General features: G+C 35.9%; 1 protein-coding gene across 2 annotated transcripts in view; it reads left to right on the plus strand.

Annotated features, from left to right (window-relative positions):
* The window catches only part of MYOM2 (myomesin 2), a 75,482-nt gene extending 56,448 nt beyond the window's left edge, over positions 1 to 19,034 (plus strand). For both annotated transcript variants that reach the window (XM_041477470.1, XM_041477471.1), the window contains 12 exons: positions 2,111 to 2,255; positions 2,376 to 2,435; positions 3,841 to 3,908; positions 7,582 to 7,695; positions 9,022 to 9,109; positions 12,178 to 12,216; positions 12,927 to 13,032; positions 14,555 to 14,718; positions 15,047 to 15,083; positions 15,206 to 15,228; positions 16,055 to 16,110; positions 17,958 to 19,034. In XM_041477470.1, the coding sequence (XP_041333404.1) occupies positions 2,111 to 2,255; positions 2,376 to 2,435; positions 3,841 to 3,908; positions 7,582 to 7,695; positions 9,022 to 9,109; positions 12,178 to 12,216; positions 12,927 to 13,032; positions 14,555 to 14,718; positions 15,047 to 15,083; positions 15,206 to 15,228; positions 16,055 to 16,110; positions 17,958 to 18,284 (1,227 nt within the window). In that variant the 3' untranslated portion in view covers positions 18,285 to 19,034. The remainder of the gene's footprint in view (positions 1 to 2,110; positions 2,256 to 2,375; positions 2,436 to 3,840; positions 3,909 to 7,581; positions 7,696 to 9,021; positions 9,110 to 12,177; positions 12,217 to 12,926; positions 13,033 to 14,554; positions 14,719 to 15,046; positions 15,084 to 15,205; positions 15,229 to 16,054; positions 16,111 to 17,957) is intronic.
* The last annotated feature ends 1,734 nt before the right edge of the window (positions 19,035 to 20,768 follow it).

The following is a 20,768-nucleotide window of genomic DNA, read 5'->3' on the forward strand; positions in this document are numbered from 1 at the left end:
TAATTTTCCATTTTAAAATGGAATAAACTGAGCCCCATTTAGTCGTATTTAATTTTAATATTTTAATATTTTGTTTAATAAAACTAGAAAATAAAAAAAAAGTGTCATAAAGAATCAGATTAAAACATATCTTGCTTTTTTTTTTATTTTTTAAACTTTTCTACTTCTCCAAAATTTAACTTAATGTTCTCCCTGGGAAGTCTTGAAGTAAATGCCAGTGTAGTCCTTGGCTTCTGAGGGGAAGAGGCTGTAAGCAAGAATTTGAATTTTGCACATTGAAATTTGCACTTTTTGATAGTTTAGGTAAGTTTATTAGTGCTCTTTTTAACCTTCCTCACCAATCACCTTAATTCTTACAGAAGAACTCTAACACAAGTAGATTTTCTGCTTAATTTCCCAACTAATTTTTCTTGGGAATTGTTCTTTGACATTGTATCTTTGTTTGTAGTATGTATGGAAAATTGTGTATCCAAATTAAAGAGTATCCCTTGAAAAATTATTATTCTGATCAATCTGTGAGCTGACTGCTTTGTCAATTCCACATATTTTCTTTTTCTTCATTCTTCCATTGTCCCATTAAGATTTAAAAGATTTATACATTTGAAAATGCCAGTACTGAATGTTAAATATCTGGACTGTGTGGCATTGCTCTTCCAGACTTGTTTTCCATACAACAGTGAGTCTGTTTTTGAGGCTGGCCAAGATGAATTCCTCAAAGCTAAAGCAGATATATTTGTGGGGTCATTTCTGTTACTTTTGGATCTTAGGGGACTTAGAGGTTCTTCCATTTCAATAAGATTCTAGAGAGCTTAATAAGTGGCATTTTTACTAGCTTTTTTATGTTTCTTCTTTCTTGTTCATCCTTCAACTTTATCTATCTATTACTTTAGTACCATTTTTTACTTTTGGAGACCAATAAAAAGGTTTATCAGAGCATTCTGTTTATAAGACATCACGTCTCCTTGTAACAGTAAATTTAAAAGTAACAGGGTCTATAGTAATTCACTGCATATAACTCCTAGATGGTGTCATTTATTGTTTTGTGCAGTTGTGACGGGAAGTTAGTGTGTAATATCCTTGGCCACATCGTTTACCCAAAAGTATTCACCAAGAAACTTCTATGGGTTATTTTCACTTAGCTTTAGGAATTTGTTAGTTGAGATTGAAAAAACATCACTGTTAGTGGGGGACATTGTTCTCATAGTTGTAACTCACTGAATAAAAGAGGATATTAGTAAAACTTGGTTGTGTCTAAAGCAGTACCTGAAAATTCTAAACACATATTCGGCAAAGATCGTCCAATACTAGCTTGTAATTTTCTGTTTCCATGATGATGCTTGCCAGTAATTTATATTTCTGGAATATTTAATAAAAAGCAAACATATAAAGGACACAAACAGTGAAAAGCATATTTAACTTTGAATTCAAGTCAATATTTGGTGTTTTGTGTATTCTGCAAACACTTAAGTGGGTAACTATACATCCTGAATTACAGAATTATACCTCTCTTTTGTTGGACTTGGTCAATCCCTTTTGGGTCCCAGAAACTCTCTGGGATTTGCACAAGTTACTTTTCTCATGGTTATTTCTTTAAAGTGTTCTTTGAAAATTACAGCTAGCATTAAATGAGAAAATAGGATCCACTATTGACTACTATGTATGTCTCAGATATTTAGTAGGGATGACCTTTTGGATTTGGTGTGAGGGATTTATTTGAAGATCCATATTTAATATTTCCAGTTGTTTCTGCAAGGAATAGTCCTTCTGCCTAGCAAACCGCCTTGTTGAACTGGAAGCTGTAATTCAGCTAAAGACTGGCTGGTAGGCTCTTCAAATATGCACAGTGCCATAAACAATTGTTTTCAAATACAAACCAGCTATCTGATGATGATGACTTGAGGATTCGAAATGCAGCTGCACACAGAGGTTTCTGTCACCACTGGGATCTTATTGTACAACAGTAAATAAAACTAGTGTTTTCTTCCCTTAGTTTACAATTAAAAGGACATGAAAAAATTTGAATGTGGGGGAAGGAATATAACTCATAATTTATTCAATAGGAATCATAAGCAATTTACACTATACTAAAGTACTTATTTGTTTATTTCAGAGGCATAAAATAAATTGTGACCGTTCAAATGGCATTATAGAAATGGTGATGGAAAAATTTACAATTGACAATGAAGGTACCTACACAGTACAGATTCAGGATGGAAAGGCCAAAAACCAGTCCTCATTAGTTCTCATTGGAGATGGTATGTTCACTGAAACATTGAAATGCTGAAACTTTGACTCTGATGAACAAGTGAACTTCAATTATTCTTCGAGTAGTTTTGTGACTAACTCATTTTTCATTCATCTCTTCCAAAATTTAGCATTCAAGGGAGTATTGGCTGAGTCTGAGCACCAACGAAAGGAATATCTCAGAAAACAAGGTGAGACAGAGCAGACTGGTGAATTCAGGCCCAGTTTGCAGCTAATGATTCATCCCTAGGGACTGCTAAACACTTACAGCTTCCGTTCTTTATTAGAAGATATTGTTCAGTCTTAGGAGACACTTGAAACCTTGGTGGTTCTTATTTTCCAACACTGTCAATTTGTGGCAGAACCTTCAGAGAAAAAAGAAGCTCTTACAAGAGGTTGTCTTTGCCCAATATTCATAAGAAATGTGCCTGCTGTAGGCTGTGGTCCAACAAAGCATTTAATTGCATTTAGTTTTAAGCATACAAGTTGTCTGCTCAATATAATTGACAGAAGAGTAGACAGACAGACAAGTAGTGCCAGATAAGGAAGATTAAAAGCTTGACCCTATGGTTTCTATTGAGGCAAAATTCCAGGAACTAAATGTATATTTGTTGCATAGTTGCTGTACACTTGTAGAGTTTGTTCTATACTTGTTACCAATATTGCTTGCAGCTGAATGAGAAAATTCCAATTGGATACCTAATTCAGAATTCTGTCCCTGTGAAATCCTTAAAAAATTGAACTTGAGCTCTAGTTTATAATTTTCACTTGTAAGCAGATGGCATTCCAAATGAAAGTAACAACAATAATCAAAAGCTTTTTTTCCTAAATAGCTTAGGTGAGATTCTGTACAGAAGCAATGTAATTCTATTTTTTGAAGGCTGTTTGAAATTGATTTAGGAAAGAAATTATACCATTTACAGCATAAACTGACAAAATCTTTCAATACTGAATTATTTAAGTCAAAGTCTTGGACTTTGCAACTTCCTAGGTTTGGGTATCAGAATTAAGGCCTCTGATCCTGCCAACACAAAGACATGTACATGTACAAGTAAACACAATAATTTAAAAACGGTATTTATGCTAGCAAATTTTCATCAGGATGTATTTCTTTGCAGGATTGGGACCTTCATGGTGAAAAGGAATATTTTCTGTTCTGCCTGTAATATTTAACATTTAAAGGTTTTAAACCTTTAGATTATTTGGGAAAACAATGTTTGTCATGTTGTTTTTACATTAAATACATTATTTCTATGCTTGTTTGTATCCACTTTGTTTTTTTCCTCTGCTTAGTTGGCAATTTGGCACAAAGGTATTCAATAAAATAATTTTTCTCACTCACCATTTTATATTTTGGAATATTACTTGATTAATACAGGTTCAGAGATGAGATTCAGGTTTCTAAGCTGTAATGTAGACACTGGGTAAGTATGATAAAAACTTGCAGGATTTTCCTTCCAGTGCATGGGTAGTTCAGGAGCTCCCTCTTGTTCTTGTGTAAGGATGTTGAAATTGTCATCCTTTTTCTTTCTTTCACTGTTTTTTTCTGATACTCTTCATGCTACAACGTTGCTTTAAGACTGTTTTGTTTCTTAGGTCCTCACTTCTCAGAGTTTTTGTATTGGAAGGTTACAGAGGAATGTGAAGTTTTAATTTCTTGTAAGGTAAGGAAATATATTTGAAATTATTTTTTAGAATATGTTGATGAAGAATTGAGGTAGAAAAATGTAAAAAATTACTTAGATACCTTTAAAAACAAAAGTTTCACATGAAAACTATTTCTAATTATTTGGAAAATATGAATATGAAAATTTCTCACTTACTATTCTTCAGCAGTAGTGTTAATGAAAACAAAAAAATATAGGAAATTTCTAAATGTATTATTAGGTGGTCCAATTCTTTATAAAAATTGTGAACCATAAAAATAATTTACACAAATATTCATCCCTTAAGATGTATCCCTTTACTTCTTCCTGAAAAATAGCTAAAAAAGGGCAAAGTTCAAAATCTTTCTTTACTGTTTTCTTACTTCTCTAACAAAGAGTCTGTTGCTACAAAGACTTCTAGAATTAAGGTTATAAAAGATGATTTTAAAATTATTTTTGGCTAATGACTTTTGAATCTTAAATAATGATAATGTGTATGGATTTCAGTGTACCTTCTGCTATTAACATCTTTAAATGCCTTTCTGAACACATAAATTTTCATTTGTTTTGCTCTTCTAGGGTGACTAATTAGAGGTCTGAAAAACTAAGTAAATTGAATTCAGACATCAAACTCTTCTTCATTCTCTTTTTCTTCTAATATGGATTATTTTGTATCAATTTTCTCCTCTTCTTTTGGAAAACTTTTGGCTTATAATTAGACTAACTTGAATCATTATGAGCAATTTGCATGCACATTTGTTGGATTTTTTTTTTCCTACTCATTAACTAGGACACCCTTAACCTCAAGTTATTCCCAGCAGAACTGACCTGGTGCTGAAGCTGCCATTCCATGTGCTCACATTTTAGGGCTCACCACTCATTAGTTAACAAAGTACCTTTGCTGGAGTACTTTATAATCTCCACATGGATGTGCCGCAGGCATGAACCCTGGTTATCCTTTCATTCACATGGGGAATTAAATGTTGCTGAACCAGTTATGCTAGTGTTAATTCTCTACAAATTAATCTGAAATTATCTTTCTTTCCCTGACTGTCAAGCCTGTTTATAGCACTGAAGCTGTGAAAGGCTGAGCATCTGATTATTTGCTTTTCACCAGTGTGCTTTTTGTTCACAAGGTCAGAACATTTTATGTAAATGAAATCTAGGATGTGGGCTGCTTGCACACTCATCATTTTAACTGTGCTATTGACCTTATAATGTTTGTTACTGTTAGTATGTGACTGGTGGTTAGGTTCACATGGAACTTTGTTTATGGCTGTTTAACTTGTATTTATACATAGGAAGAGTTTGAAAAACAAAGCCTGGGTTTGTCCTACAAACTCTAGATACCTAACAAACAAGTTTGAAGTGTGGCCACTCCATGCTATTTCTGTGGTAATAAAAACAATCAAGGAATAATCTCTCTCATCTCAGGCCATATCATAATACTTGACCCAGGTCTCTACCAGGCTCTGTTTACTGCACTTCTGCAAAAAAATTTGTCAAGGAAGTTTTTGCCTCTTCTAAGAGCCGAAGGAATATCTGTAAGAGAGGGCATTTTACCTTGACTATTTTAAAAGCCATTTCATGGTGCAGGGAAGTTAGGAAATCACATCAACGGGAAGCTTGTGTAGGGCAACAAGCTGATGTATGATCCTGGCCTATAACAGAAATGATGTAGAAATACAGATTGTGTTATAAAAGAGTATATCAAATATTATCTCACATATCCCTTATTTTCTGTATTATTTGGCCTGGCTGAGTTTTGACTGACTTAGTATTTAATTCTGAAATAGCTGGGATTGATGACCATGTTCTTGGTATTGTAGCCCCTCAATGTCAGTGGAACACAGTTGTCCATTTGAAAGATAATTTAAGGGTGTTTGCTTTTTGTTTTCTGTTTATTTTTCTTCATATGCTAGCAACTACTGTCATTTTGCTTCTAGTAATTCTAAATTTCAGAACATTCAGAAGCTAGTTGCTCTTGCACAACTTTGGCTCTTATTTGTACTGTGTCTGTTAAAAGCAAGATTTTTGGTGTGTGGCTAAATAGTGAAAAATGTAACATTTCATAGTAAATGCCAACATGAAATAACTTCAGCACTGAAAATTGCATGTGTCTGAAACTCAGTCTATTTATTGTCAGATTGAGTGCTAACAGTCTTTGATGAAAAATTGTTGAAAAGCATTAAAGACTTGTTCCTTCGGGCTTTGTTCAAACAAAATTGTCACTCATGTCATAGGACTACAGGAACAGCCACTTTGTAGTTACTGGTAAATGTAAAATGTTGCTCACTTTTCTTCAGCGAGTCATTGCTTTGGGCCAGGTGGTGATCTCAAATACTGTCAGAGATCCATAGCAACCATGCTGGATATTTAGCAGGAACAGATGTGATTAATTTGAGCATGTTTCATAGAGATGTCTAGGAATCAGTACAGAAGACCCTCTTATTTGTCACCTCTACAGAGAGCTTTCATAGAGCTGTTCGTCTATGGAATGACTTCTCTAATGTAAAAGGGTTAGAAATTGGTGCATGTTTTTTCCTCCAAGCAAGCCACTTGAAAACTATTGCAGATCTGTATTAAGTTCCTGGCTGCCCTCTAGCAGTTTGTTCCATTTTTTGCCTTTTCTTTAAGGAGACTTTTTAAAGCAACTGCCTGGGGACTGAAAAATATCTTGCCAACTCTGTCTTTCTACCAAAGCCACAATGACTGGGAATTCAGGCTACACATAAAAATACCATTGCGCTTTTATGACTTTTAGAAGGGTATGGGGATAGTGATGTCAAATAAGCCATAGTGTTTTTGAAAGTGAGGGTATAAAAATATGGGGTTTCTAAAAAGACCTGCAGTTTTAGCTTCTTTGAATTCACAGTTTGAGGTAATTTATCCAGCGATACTTGAAGTATGTCCAATATACAGTTTTTATATCAAAATTAGAACAGTACTTCAGGTACAGCTGTAGTCTATTTAAGCGTTGTTTCAATGAATTGCTGCTGCTACAGCAAAATTCTTGCTGTCAAACAGCTGCTCTGCATAAGCACTATGTTGTTAAGCCCCATTTTGTTGGGAAAGACTGCAATTTGTAGGATTCCTCAGGTCTTTGTATGCCCCCTAGGACTCAATGAAGAAGGTAAAATAAAAAAGGTTTTTTGATGCAGCTCAGAATTTTGAAGTCTTGGATGCATTCAGAATAGTGATTTCAGTTGCTTCCTGAAGCTTATCCATGGGAGACATTGCTCAGGTAGCTGGGATAAATCTCCAAATTGGCCAGACTAAGATTGGGCCTATGTTCTGTGTTACAACTCTCTGGAGTCACAGGGCAAACACAAAAAGATAAAGGAGAGTTCAGAAGCTCTACTCTGAAAGATACTTCTTCCACAGCTATCTCTAGACAAACTAAAAGCACAGAGCAAGGGTACAAAACCATTTAAGGGAAGAGATTGCTAGGATTTTCTTTAAGGATTTTACAGGGCTCTGAAGTTGTAACCTGTATACTGTGCTGCAAAGAAACACTGTAAGACTAAGACTTGCTTAGTAAGACTTGGTTGAAATAGTTTTTTACTTAGCTTTATTTGACATGTGTTATAAAAAAATGGTTTCATATGTTGAAAGTATTTGTGTGACTTCCCACAGTGCAATACATTTCCTCAGGACATAGCCAGGCTTATGGGCCTTTTCTGTTGTACAGGTTGCAAACACAAAGAAGGAAACTGATTTTAAGTGGTATAAGGATGGTTCTGGGGTTGATGTTGAGGAGCTGCCTGATCTGCAGAAGGGAGAATGTCACCTCAGTATTCCCAAGGTACTGTATCGCCTGCCGGTTACAAATGACAGCTTCTGCTTGACATACTACAGATTAGCCAGACAAAGCAGCAAGCCAGCTATCATGACTCTTATGAGCAGTTGTCAGAAAAAACATATTTTCTACCCTTTGATTAGCTGGTGAATAACTATTGCTAGCAACAAGTATGTGTTTCTTTAATCAGCTCAAGAGTTCATGCTTAAGTTGCTTCAGAGTCCTTGGATGACCTGTACCTCATTCTTTATTATTACTACTTAATTTTTCAACTTGTTCAAGCACCTAATTTTTAACAGTGTTTCAGTTTTATTGCCTAAAATGAATGAGTTTGAAGTTTATGGCTTCTTAAGATTTATCTTTATGCAAACATGATAACTCAACTTCTATCTGAAACCTTAACTTGCATAGTTGCTGCCTTTGTGAAGTGACAAAACCTCCCAGAATGAGATTTTCTGCTTTCAGTAATGTGCATTACATCTAAATTGTTTATTTATTGGCTTCATATTCTTCTAATTTCCTTCCTTCATTTCACTTGAAAGAGGATACTGACTTCATTTTTCTTGAGGAGACTTTTTTTGGGTAGGGTGGTTTCTGTGTGTCTTGGATTGCTCTTGTTACTTGTCGTTAAATCTTATGATATTTCTGTTATGGTTTATGTGCTTCTGGATTTGTATAAGTCTAAACATTAAGTCATCTCCAATCTATATATAAATGTTTGTATATTTTCCTTCAGGTTTTAAAAGAAATTAAAACAAACCCACAAACCCCAAATATCCCTACTGCCTTTAATGCAGAATCACTGTGATAGATTTCAGAATATAAACACTCCAAGGTTAATGAATTAATTATTTACTTAGAATACAGTTGCTGCTTGAATACAAGCAGCATGAAGGGGCTGATGTTACAGGATATAGATTTGTTGTTATGATTTACATAATTAAAAAAAAAATAATTTTTGTTGAAGAAAAATTTGATTTCTAAAGTTTGTGTAGGTTGCAGTTATGCCTTGTTACATCATACTACAGTGCTTGTAATTTCTATTGACCAAGATCAATCCTGTCTTTTTGTAACAAGAAAAAAAAAGCTCATGATTTCTAGAGGAAATTGAGCTGAAATCAGAATAGGTTTTAGACTTAAGAACTAAATGCATCTCCATAAAAAAAGCATGAACCAGCCATTCACAGCTTCCATCTCCTCTCTGGTAAGATTATTTATCCAGAAGACCATACAATGTATGTTTTAGTTAGAAAATTGTGCAGGTGTTGAGCAAATCTAATACTATGTAGTACTATCAAGTTTGTCAGTAAACATCTTGTGTTTTCCTTGCAGCTGTCTCGCAAAGATGAAGGAGTTTATAAGGCGACACTATCAGATGATAGAGGTCATGATGTATCTTCTCTTGAATTAGCAGGAAAAGGTAACATTCAGTCTACTGTAATGGAATAATGATCTCCACACGTTCTCCAGAAGTGTCAAAGATATATCCTTGCAAATGGCAAATTTGCATATATTTTTAGCATTCTTTAAATTTCATTTCTCTTATGTTATAGGGACCTGAAGTGCAGATCAGCACTTTAGGAGTGGTGACACTAGGCACTGTTGTGATTAATCTCTAGCGTTTTGACAGGCAGGAGATGAAGTATGTTTCTAAACAGACAGACACTTCATTTTATGGCAGATCACTCTCTTCAGGTTTGTTAAGCTTTAATATCTACAAAAAACCCTAAAGCAACCAAGTGCTATGTTCCTGTGGGGCTCTCAGTGGGGACTGAGAGTGCTTCTGATTCTAAATCATAAAACTGTTCTGTGGGTTAGCATCACCTGGCATCTCAGCCCCACACAGCCACTTGCTCACTCTCTTTCAGTAAGATGGAGGAGAGAATTAGAAGAAGAAAAATGAAAAAAATCCTGGCTTGAGGTAGTTTAATAAGTAGAGCACAAGCTGTGTATACAAGCAAAGCAAAAGAATTTATTCACTGTTTCCCATGGGCAGGTAGGTGTTCAGCCATCTCTAGTAAAGCTGAGTTCCATCACGTGTAACAGTGACCTGGGAAGACAAACACCATCACTTCAAATACTCCTTACTTCCTCCTTCTCCCCTGAGCTTTATATACTGGGTATGATATCATATGGCATGAAATGTCTTTTGGGTATGAAGGTTTTTTGGGGTGAACTGTCTTGGCTGTGTTGCCTCCTGACTTCTTGTGCACCCCCAGCCTCCTCTTGGTGAGGCAGTCTGAGGAGAAGAAATAAAAGATTTTCACGTTGTTCAAGCACTGCTCAGGAACAGCTAAAACCTCCCTGTGTTACCAGCACTGGTTTAGTCACAAATCCAAACCACAGCACCGTAAAGCTGCTATGAAGAAAATTAACTCTATTCCAGCCAAAACCAGCAAAATTTCTGTCCCTTATTCCATACCATTTATGTCAGGCTCAGGTCCCACTTAGCAATATTTAACTCTCATTAATCACTTCCTCCCTTCCTGTCCTTTGATATATACACAGATATCATTCCCTTAGTCTGTGGATTTCTGTATGTATATCCTGACCACTGGAATAAGCAAAAGATTCAGTAGGTCTCCCTCGTATGGTCAGGGCTTCCAGTGACTATACTTCAGGCATGGCAAACTGTGTTGTACTTGAAATGTACAGTGAAATGCCTGTTTAGAAAATTCACAGTATCTAATTCTGTGGATCCAGGAGGCTTTGAAAATGTCAAGCCATGAAAAACCCATGAAAACTGCACTATTAAACCAAACAATGGCTCTCCTAAATGGTAGAGTTAGCCTTGAAACATAAAGGATAAAAAGAGAAGTCAGCCAGGAGCAGGGAAGATTGCTTATTCTATGAGGCAGGTTACTTCAAGCTCAGTATCCACTGACATTCAAATGAAGTTAAATGCAAATAAGAGACTATAATCTAAAATAGATGCATGATAGACATTTAGCAAAGGTTTTGCATGATATCAGATATCACAGTGAGATACAGCAATTCTGTTTACATTTAATATTTTTCACGTAAAAATGTCTGTTTACTTTGACCCTGAGATGAGCTCAGTTGGTTAAAGCATAGTGGTAATAATGCCAAGGTGGTGGGTTTGATCCCTGTATGGGCTATTCACTTAAGACTTGGGCTTCAAGATTCTTGTAGGTCCCTTCCAACTCACAATATTCTGTGATTCTGAGTGCATCAAAAACCGATCTGTTGCCAACATGAGTGACTTTTACTTAACTTTGGTGAAGAGTGCTTCCCTGGATTTGCTTAGGTCACACCGAACAGGCCAAAGTGAATCTAGATTAATCCCAAACACATGTAGACATTTGTTCTAAATAATGAATAATTTTTGCCTGGCTCCTAATAGGAGGAGAATGACATGTTAAAAAATTAACTCAGTTTAACAGAAATCTTAACAGTCCTTTTCAGCAGATGGAGGAAGTATCTGTAACAAGTGGAAAAAGATGAGTGTCAGGCTGAAGTCTTACGCTGTGGTTTATTGCAGAAGGCTGTATTATCAATTGATAGTCTCTCAGGCGTTTTTCTTTTGCATAAATTCTGCCCATTATTCTCTCAGAAAAAAAAGAACCCAGCCTCATTTAGACAGTATGGTTAACATAACCCTACCTTCTCAGACATCTGTAATGTAAGATACATATAATAAGCAATCCATGTCTTTATGTCAAGGTGTCAGTAGAAGCATACTGGAGGTTGCAAAGAATTATGGAACTGTATCATGATTTTTTTAGCTGAGACAAAAATGTGCACATATAGACCAATACAGAACAAATATAAAAGTAGTATTTTTTGAACTTCACACATTTATTTGTCATCCGCTATTACAAAAATTCATCAGTGTTGAATAAGCATCCTTCAGAATTGACTATGCATTCTTTAGACTGCGGTGGTTCTTTCTCTTTCTTTTCATCTTACACGGTGTCACTGAATATGATTCTTCTGCTATGAAAGGGTCCCTCACTCTTAGAGTGCCCCTGTCTCCGGGGTTCTCTCCTGCTACAAACCCACCAGCTCTGTGATATTTCAAAAGCTTGATATGATACCTGCTTTATTTCCCTTGCTGTTAAAGGACTTCACTTCTGTCAAATGCCACCCTTCAGTGAGAAGGTGAAACTGTTTTCACCAAGAATGAGATAATTTCTTTTTCACCTGCACTCTCCTTTGAATGTGAGCTATTCAGTTTTAATGACCTTTTTTTCTTTTTGCTGGCCTAAGGGAGAGAGACAAAGATTTGGCGCCAGACAGCTGACTCCACAAAAGGCTGAGATACTGAGTGATATAGCACAGAATTCATATGCTGTACACAGACAGTTTCCCATTTGTTTTGTACACTTGTTGCAATTTTAATGGTTTTCTTTGCTTAAGGATATGAAGATTTCCCATATTGCTTTAATTAAACTGAACATAAAAGCTATATTCTGATTGAAACTTGATGGTACATTTTCTTTCTTTTTTTTTTCTTTCTCTCTGCAGTTTATGATGATATAATTCTAGCATTGAGTGGAATGAGTGGTAAGTAAAGCCTGTCTTGAATTTTCATGTAGTTTTTTTTATTTTGAAATCACATGAGGCTGAGACAGAAAACTTTTATTTTAAGTGAGAAATCTCTGAGTGTCCCAATGGTATATTATTATGGACATTATTAATTTTCTGAACAGGCAGTTGACCTTGCTAATTGTCACTATTAAAAGGGAACAAAGTATTATTCCACCTGGCTTGTTTGGTTTAGATACTGTGAAATTACAGCAATAATTTTCTTCCTACTTTCCATTAGTAAGTGAACCTTGATATAAAGAAAAGGAGGTTCTGAATCTCTTCCCAGTGAGAAGCTGTTCTTTCCACTTAAAGAACAGGGTTTGCACAAGAATAAAATTTTTATGCAAATAGAATCATTATACTACTCTTTCATGGCAATTATATGATTAGATTATTATTTCACAATGGATCTTGCCAGTCATGATGCTTGTATATGACAGTAAAGTCATAAACTTATACTGAACTTTTGCCTGATATAAATCAGCAGTTGTTCCCTGAGAGGTATGACAATTGTCTCTTTAATTGTGATACTTTTCAAGTATCACAATTGTAATTGTGATACTTGAAAATCATGACCCAGGTCTTGAATTTTCTTTTGTCCAGACAGCACAAATAATCCACCCCTCCATTTCCTGTTCATTCCACTATCTCCCCTATTTGATCCACATATGCTCTATTTAATCTAGGTAAGTCAGCCTCTCCACTGAAGATTCTTTGCACTGAGGAAGGAATAAGGCTCCAATGTTTCTTGAAATACTACAATGAAGAAATGAAAGTCAGCTGGTGCCACAGGTAGATGAGAATATTTTTTCAATTTTACTTGAGAAAAAATGCTGTCTTTACAATTTAATATTTACTATTCCGTGGCATTCATTTATAAATGGGAACATATTAATGCATTTCTCTTTCCAGAACAATATATTCTTTTTTAACATAGAAAGTACATAAGGTAAAATAAATATTAAAAGGCTCATCCAACACCCTCAGGAGGGCTGTAACAGACAGAAAAAAGGGATCTACTGCTTTGTGTTCTCTTATTCAACACAAGGCTGTTTGTCTTCTATTGTATTATATGGCTGGTTAAAAGATAGCAAAATATTTGGAGTTTCTGATTCAAAGTTTCTGATTCAGGGCTGCCCTTTTTCTAAAGTGTATGAAACTCTCTCATCCAGTTCTAGGTGAATACCAAGGATCTGCTCTCACAGTTTAATAAAAGCCTGTATTAGGATTATTTTTTTTCAAACTGATACAGTCTTAAGTAACCCAAAATATTTTAATTTTGATACTCCTCTTTGAAAAGATATTCAATGGGGCACAGAATACCTTGAGAATAACCCTCAGAGCTGAGAATATGGCTGAAAATGAGCTTTAAAGTTGCTAATAGCTTTACACTTTCTTGTTACATTAATCTTTGACTTTGGAGGCAGTCAAATAATCTGCGTATTTACAGTTAAATATGTGTTCAAATGTTTTGTTATGTCAAGTCCTCTCTTGTTTGAAACTGCAGTTAATATTTGAAAGGATTTAAAAACTCTTCAGAAAGTTTCAACTTCCACATTTCTTGATGAACTGGTCTGACTCAGCCAGGAATAGTCTGGCTTATCAATGTGTTGTCCTAGATTTGCAATGCTTTCTATGAAGACAGGAACACAATCAGAGCATCAATTATCACATTCAGGGAGCTCAAGAACACTTCTGCAAGGCTGTGCACCTGTATTTATATCTCAGACTATGTATTTACAAAGTATCCTGTGATACTAGGAAAGGAAAAAAAAATTGCCTCTGCCTTTTACTGTATCTGCTTGAGTTTTAAAAGTGACATTCTATTCTACCACCTAAGAGTAATTTTACGCAAACATTTTGTTAATTGATTTTTGAAGTTAATGAAATACAAAAGATATCTTTCCTTGATTTGCCCATAATTTGCAACCCTTATGTATTATATTTTACTGTGTATGAAGTGTACAGAACCCTAAGCATTTTCACACAGAGTCACGTATGTGCATAAAGATATAAGCATAGCTAATATCCTCACATATCTGTGTGAGGAGGGCAGGAGAAGGAGAAAAGGGAACAAATGAACAAATGAATCTTAGAAATGAAAGTTCAAGATAATATTTTCAAAGTGTTTCATATTCCCTCCTGGAAGCAAAGTGTATTATGGAAAAATGAGCCCTTTAGTTGCAATCTATCTATGTCTTAGGAATACTGTGTTATCATTTGTATCATCTTTTTATAGATGGTTACCTATGGACAACATACAGGAAAAGAATATTCAAACTTATCTCTATGAATCCTTTTTTTCCCCCCTCAGGGAATCTAAGATTTCTTCTGGTGAAAAGATGAAGATTGGAGGTGGAGAAGATGTTGCCTGGTTGCAGATAAGTGAACCCACTGAAAAGGATAAGGGGAATTACACCTTTGAAATCTTTGGTAGCAAGGAATCCTACAAACGCACACTTGATCTGTCTGGGCAAGGTATATTGATAAGATCAGATTTGTATTGTGCCTTTTCATAGATTATGCAGATTTTATTGGAAATAGAGGACTTACAGTAAAAACAGAAAGTCTTTGATCAAAACCAGTCATAGGTAAGTTTTATAACCATTGTTATATCTTTTTAGTCTTGTATTTGTTTTTAGCACCAGCTGCATTAGTTTTCAGGGGTCTGGTTTCTCATTGTGCTACTGTGTGACACTGTACAGGTTTTAAAAGAGTTTTAACATGGGTATGTGTTTAACTGTTCATTGAGCCCCAGTGCATGTTATGTTCATGGCAAATCACCCTCTCAATTGTTTTGTTACAGCTTTTGATGAGGCATATGAAGAGTTCCAGCGACTTAAGTAAGTGCTGCATCTTTTGTATTTTAATGCTGTAACAACAGTGACAGGAGTGTCAAAATATATTTTATTATTAATTTCATCAATAACATTATATGTTTCTCTTTCTTTCTCAACAACTTTAGGGCAGCTGCTTTTGCTGAGAAGAGTAAGTTTATTTTACATTTTATCATAGGTGTTTTACAATATGATCTAGTGTTCTTTTTAAAACAGTCATCATGATATGCTGCCATACCTTACTGAGTTCTGTGGCTACAGAAATCCTCTGTTAGCACAAAATATTGCAATAACAATAGTAATTTGTGGATTTAGTTGTCTTTAATTGCAATGGAAACACACTAAACACTTCACATATTTTTAAGCCTCCGTTGTATCTTCTTGGGTCTGCAGAGATTTGGGGAAGTGTGAATTGTGTGTCATACAAGGAAGTGTTCAGTCTGAAAGCTGCTGAGAATACCAAATATTGAGATCTATCTATCAGCAGCCTGCTGCTGCCTGTTCTGCACTGCTTACTGAGACCCAGACTGTGGGGAAGCTCACTGCAGTTAGGGACTGTAGGAGTACTGGAAATTATACCAATTCCCTGGTGATGACATGGTGCTTTTGCCCACAAAGTCCATGGCATAACAAGTTTTTTGTTAGATTTGGGATACCACCAAGATGCTAAAAGCACCCTCCTTACTTTGCTCTGGGCCCAAAGCATAAACTGTCAAGCTCAGCAGTACCTTCAAGGTTGTTATGTGTATCAGTTTAGAATGCTGTGGCACAGTCTTGGCTGAAAAAAATTTAAAGGGACTATACAACACATTAAACCCCTCCCAAAGTATCACAAAAATTGTATTTTTTTTAAGATTAAAAAAAAAGGCAAAAAAAAAAGTTGTGAGTCATGACTTCAAAATCATTAAATCATTAAGAAATTAGTGATTTTGAGGTCTAAACATCATATGGTCACCATATTTTTCTTTAACTTCTAGATCGTGGTAAAGTCATTGGTGGTTTGCCTGATGTTGTTACTATAATGGATGGGAAGGTAAGGACAGCTTTTGTCATGCTGACCAATGAGAGGTTTGCTTTGATGTCAAAAGGTGAAGGAATGCAAATGATTTCATAAAAACTGAAAGCAGAAGGAGAATAATTATATTTTTAGTCCAAATCTATAATTTCATAAGTAGAAAAGACCCAAATTATCTAAAATGACTGCAGAATAGATCTGGTAAGTTTTTAATACTAATGCATTAAAGCTTGATTAATTATTATGATTTAATTATTAATTTCTCTTAAATGACATCACTTTTGAAAGCAATAGTAATTAAATGTTACCCATGTAACAAAAAGAACTGAAAGAATAAAATTCACACTATTAGACAAAAGGTTATTTTCCCAAAATTTTATTTTTGTGTTTGCCTCATCATTGCTTTAAATATTTTATAGTAAGTCTAGTTCCTGTATGCTATTTATGAACTTTGCTTCCTACACAATATCACCTCAAGAATACCCACTGACGTAGCTTGCCACTAGATTGTACCCATAGTATGTAAATCTTCGTTCAGCATTCTGACTTTGGATGCATGAATTGTGCAAGACCACTTCTATTTGTGAACATATGCTGCTTTTGGTCACCAAAAATTTCTTCCTGTTTTATTTTTACTCTGAGTTATATCACACCTATTCAGTCATCGTCAGTCAAGAAAAACATTCCTCAAAAATCTTCATTCCCTGAAGGGGAATGTGGAGGGAATATAAGGAAGAATTCTGGTAGAAATTGTCAGTTTGGGGTTGTTAACAGTAGGGTTTTTCTTTGTTTTATTATTTCCTGTTTATTTTTTCCTTTTCTTTCCTAAGACAATGCTGCATATGTTAAATTCTTAAGGTGACTTTATGTAGGGCCAAATTTTGTGCAGTAAGTTTTCAGCAAAGGTAAACAAAGTATGGACTAAGCAATGCAGCTTCTCAGATATTTCTTTCATTTTTTCTGTGATTGCTGTGCCTAAATACATGAAATTTGCACACATACACTTAGAGGATGGTCAAAATGGAGTTCAGCAGTACATCTATAAAAATTTAGAAGAATGCTCATGAAAATTTTACAAGCTCCTTAAATCTCAGTTCAGCCATTGAGAAATGCTAAGCTGACAGGATGGTTCATTAGATAATGTCAGCTATTTTCTGAATGTGCTTCATATGCATGTAACACATGGCCAGGTTAGACAGGACTGTGAGCAACCCTGTCTAGTGGAAGGTGTCCCTGCCTGTGGAAGATATCCCTCCCCATGGCAGGGGGATGGCAAGCAGATGATCTTTAAGGTCCCTTCTAACCCAAACCATTCTATGATTTTGAGAGCACTTTACCACTATTTATGTATTATTTATTCTTCATAAAATATTTCCACTTTTCCAGTCAGCCACACCTGGAATCGATGTCCAGTGATTCATGTTATGTATTCTATTTTAAAGTGATTTTATTTTTAATCATCTCAAGCAATAACCTCAGGAGGCCTTGGTCAGAAAAGATTTGCTCAGTTCTCCTCCCTGCTGTGTACAGGGAAGCTTCAAGGATGTTTTTAAAACTATCATTGCCTGAACCTCATGTCAGACTAATGGGTTGTCAGGAGTCTCCTGCAGGCAGGACTGCAATGCCAGTCCAACTTACCATCTTCAGACACTGCAACCCTGAGGCTATTACTGTATCACAGTTACTGGTGAAATGGTGGAAAGTCTGAATCAAGGGAAAAATAAATATTAGGGACTCTACTTTTCAGTCTTCAAGAATATGATACCATATCTTTGTTTAATTAGCTAAGAATAAAAAATGCCCAAAAACAATACAGAGGTTAAACAAATACTGATCTCAAAATTACTTCTGTTTATCTCCCTCAGACACTGAATCTGACCTGTACTGTGTTTGGAAATCCTGACCCTGAAGTGGTTTGGTTCAAGAATGACAAGGCCTTTGAAATTGATGAGCACTATGCGTTTTCACTGGAACAAGGGAAATACGCCAGTTTAACCATCAAGGGGGTGACTTCAGAAGATTCAGGCAAATACAGCATCCATGTCAAGAACAAGTATGGTGGGGAAACAGTGGATGTCACTGTAAGTGTGTACAGACATGGTGAAAAAATGCCTGAAATTAAGCCTGGTCAACTTGCTAAACCCAGGCCAATACCACCATCAGAAGAAGTCCTCAAACCTGAGGGCAAATGAAGACTCTGTAACAAGTGAAGCTTCACCCTGTGTTTGACATAATAGAATACATGAGCTGTATTTCAGCTATTGCCACACAAAATTAATTGGTAATGTCCAAAGGAAAACTGAATTTTTAAATTTGCTTAGGGAGGTAGCTGTGCTGTGGTGCTGTACACATCTGCAACAATCTCATTGTATATGCATATAATAGAGTAGGACTTGCAAACAGTTAAAAGACAAATTCCTGCCAGGCGTTCCCATATGAAATGGCAAGTTTCAAAACCTACAAACCTACAGTAAACTTTCATTTTCACACGTGTCAGTCCTCTGGAAAAAAACTCCAAAGTCCAAGCAATCCAACAAGCCTCTGAGAACAAATGTCGCATCAGTAAAGGTAGTGAACTGCTGTTAGATAGATATTCAGAGATGGTCCTTTTGGCTTTGAAGTCCTTGGTCCTGTAAGTTCAGTGAATAGTCTTGCTTCAGTAGTGATACTCTTGTTCTATCAATAGTGTGACTTTAGTAGACTTCTACAAATGTTCACTCTTTACTCACTGAACCATAGGTCACATGGTTGTACTTTGTTTTTCCTGCTTTGTGCTAATAAAACTTTAAAAGTCACCTTCGCTACTCACTACTCCAAATCACGCCTAACTAGTTCTATTTACTCTTCTTCATCGTTGAATTATTGCTTATTGCACAATTTCACAGCTGGTAGCATGCAAACTATCGACTTTCAATAAAGAATGCAAATTATGGTTAATCACAGTCACTGGGTGGCACTTGCAACATTAATTTTACTTTCTACAATACAGGTCAAGCTTAAACTGGCACCAGAAGATATGTATACAATTCAGTCACTTAAGATAATTATGTCTTTGATTCTCCTCTCAGTGAAAAGAACAAGAGAACTCCTCCATGGGTGAAGTGATGTTCTTCTAGGCAAAATTTTCAATACATTCTTATTGTGAAACATTCAAATAGGATGGGCGTCAGTTGCTGACATATCCCTCATACAATACATAATTGAGTGTTTGCGGGGATGGCTTTTTGGGATCAGGTTCCCTGTTCAATAAAAAACCACCTTTGTACCCAGAAGAAGTTTTGCTCCTTGCTATGCAGCTTCCAGCAATGAGTTTTAATGGTAAGTAACACTTGTGACAGACATTGAAGGCAGCCCTCCTCTCTTGTGACTTCTTGCAGTCCCTAGGATAAATGAGACGAAAAGGGAGCATTGTGGGAGATGGGAGCTTGGATGAGGGGTCGCATGAAGAAATGGCACTGCAAAATCTTCACTGAAGAAACTGGATTAAAGTGTTTGGCTCAAGTATACAGACTAGAAATTTGTGCTTGGGGTCACTGCTGAAAGCTGATGCTGAGTCTCTCACTCTGAGTTTCAGCTTCTGAGCTTAAGTGTGGGAAATATAGAAACAATTGTTCTGACTTCTCTCCCCCCCGCCCCACCCCCTGTAGCAGACAAACTGAAAAAAAACCCAAGAAAATGGGCAGTTTTGGAAGAAATGTAATTTCAGGGTTTCCTTTATTTCTCTTTTTTTTTCAAATTTCATTTCAGTGACATAGACCTTTCATTGCTTTGTCTGGAACCCAATTCACTTGAACCACAATATTTTTTGTTTTGGAGAAAGATGAAAAGCAGATGAAATGAGAAAGCAACTTACAATCTGTCAGCTGCAGTAGGTTGGAGCAGAAGAAACAGCTGGGAGACAGAAGAGCAGCAATCCCCTTCCTCCTCCTTCCCATCCATGGATATTTGAACCACTTTTCTGACTGTCAAGGGTAGTGCACTAATGCTGAGTTTTGTTTGTACTTGGAAGTGCTGCTTCTATTTATGAATTTATTATTTTTTTTTTTTGACTTTACCTGTCTGGGTAAACAGACTGAAAACGAGACTGGACCTAGGCATCCGGCCTCTCACATGAGCTTCTTAAATGCTAGATTTGAGAGGTTCTCTCCCTTTCTTGAAGTTTATCCTAATTTTCAGTAGTCGAGGAGGGATTGAGGGCACGGTAGTGTAAACTAGTTAGGAACTCAATGGTTTGAACCAAGTATTGATGAGGATGGATTCACTGCAGTTTCAAATTCTCCAAAGACTGCAAACCTCCTTTGCAACTCATTGATATCTGTAACTAGTTATGATACAAAACAATAGGCCAGCTCTGGAAAGGAAATAGCCTTTGATCACACTTTATTAAAAGATTATTTGATTTTAAATAAAAATATTTTTGAAATATTTTTGTACCCAGAGCAAATGAGCTGTGAGCTTATATTTAAGTACAGTATAAATATCCAGGATTTATACTGAATGGTGATAAAAAATGCTTTTTTTGGGGTGAAAACTTGTGGTTAGGTACCCATGTTCTGCACCTGGTCATTGAATGAAAGTGTCCAAGATGTTTAATGACTGAAGAACAGGGTACTAACAGGAAGCAGTTAAGTTAGGAGATTTTAGGACACAAAGAAAATAAGGCTTTACGATCTGAG

The sequence above is a fragment of the Pyrgilauda ruficollis genome, unplaced genomic scaffold (genome assembly GCF_017590135.1).
Source record: "Pyrgilauda ruficollis isolate IOZ18807 unplaced genomic scaffold, ASM1759013v1 scaffold40, whole genome shotgun sequence".
NCBI lineage: Eukaryota > Metazoa > Chordata > Aves > Passeriformes > Passeridae > Pyrgilauda > Pyrgilauda ruficollis.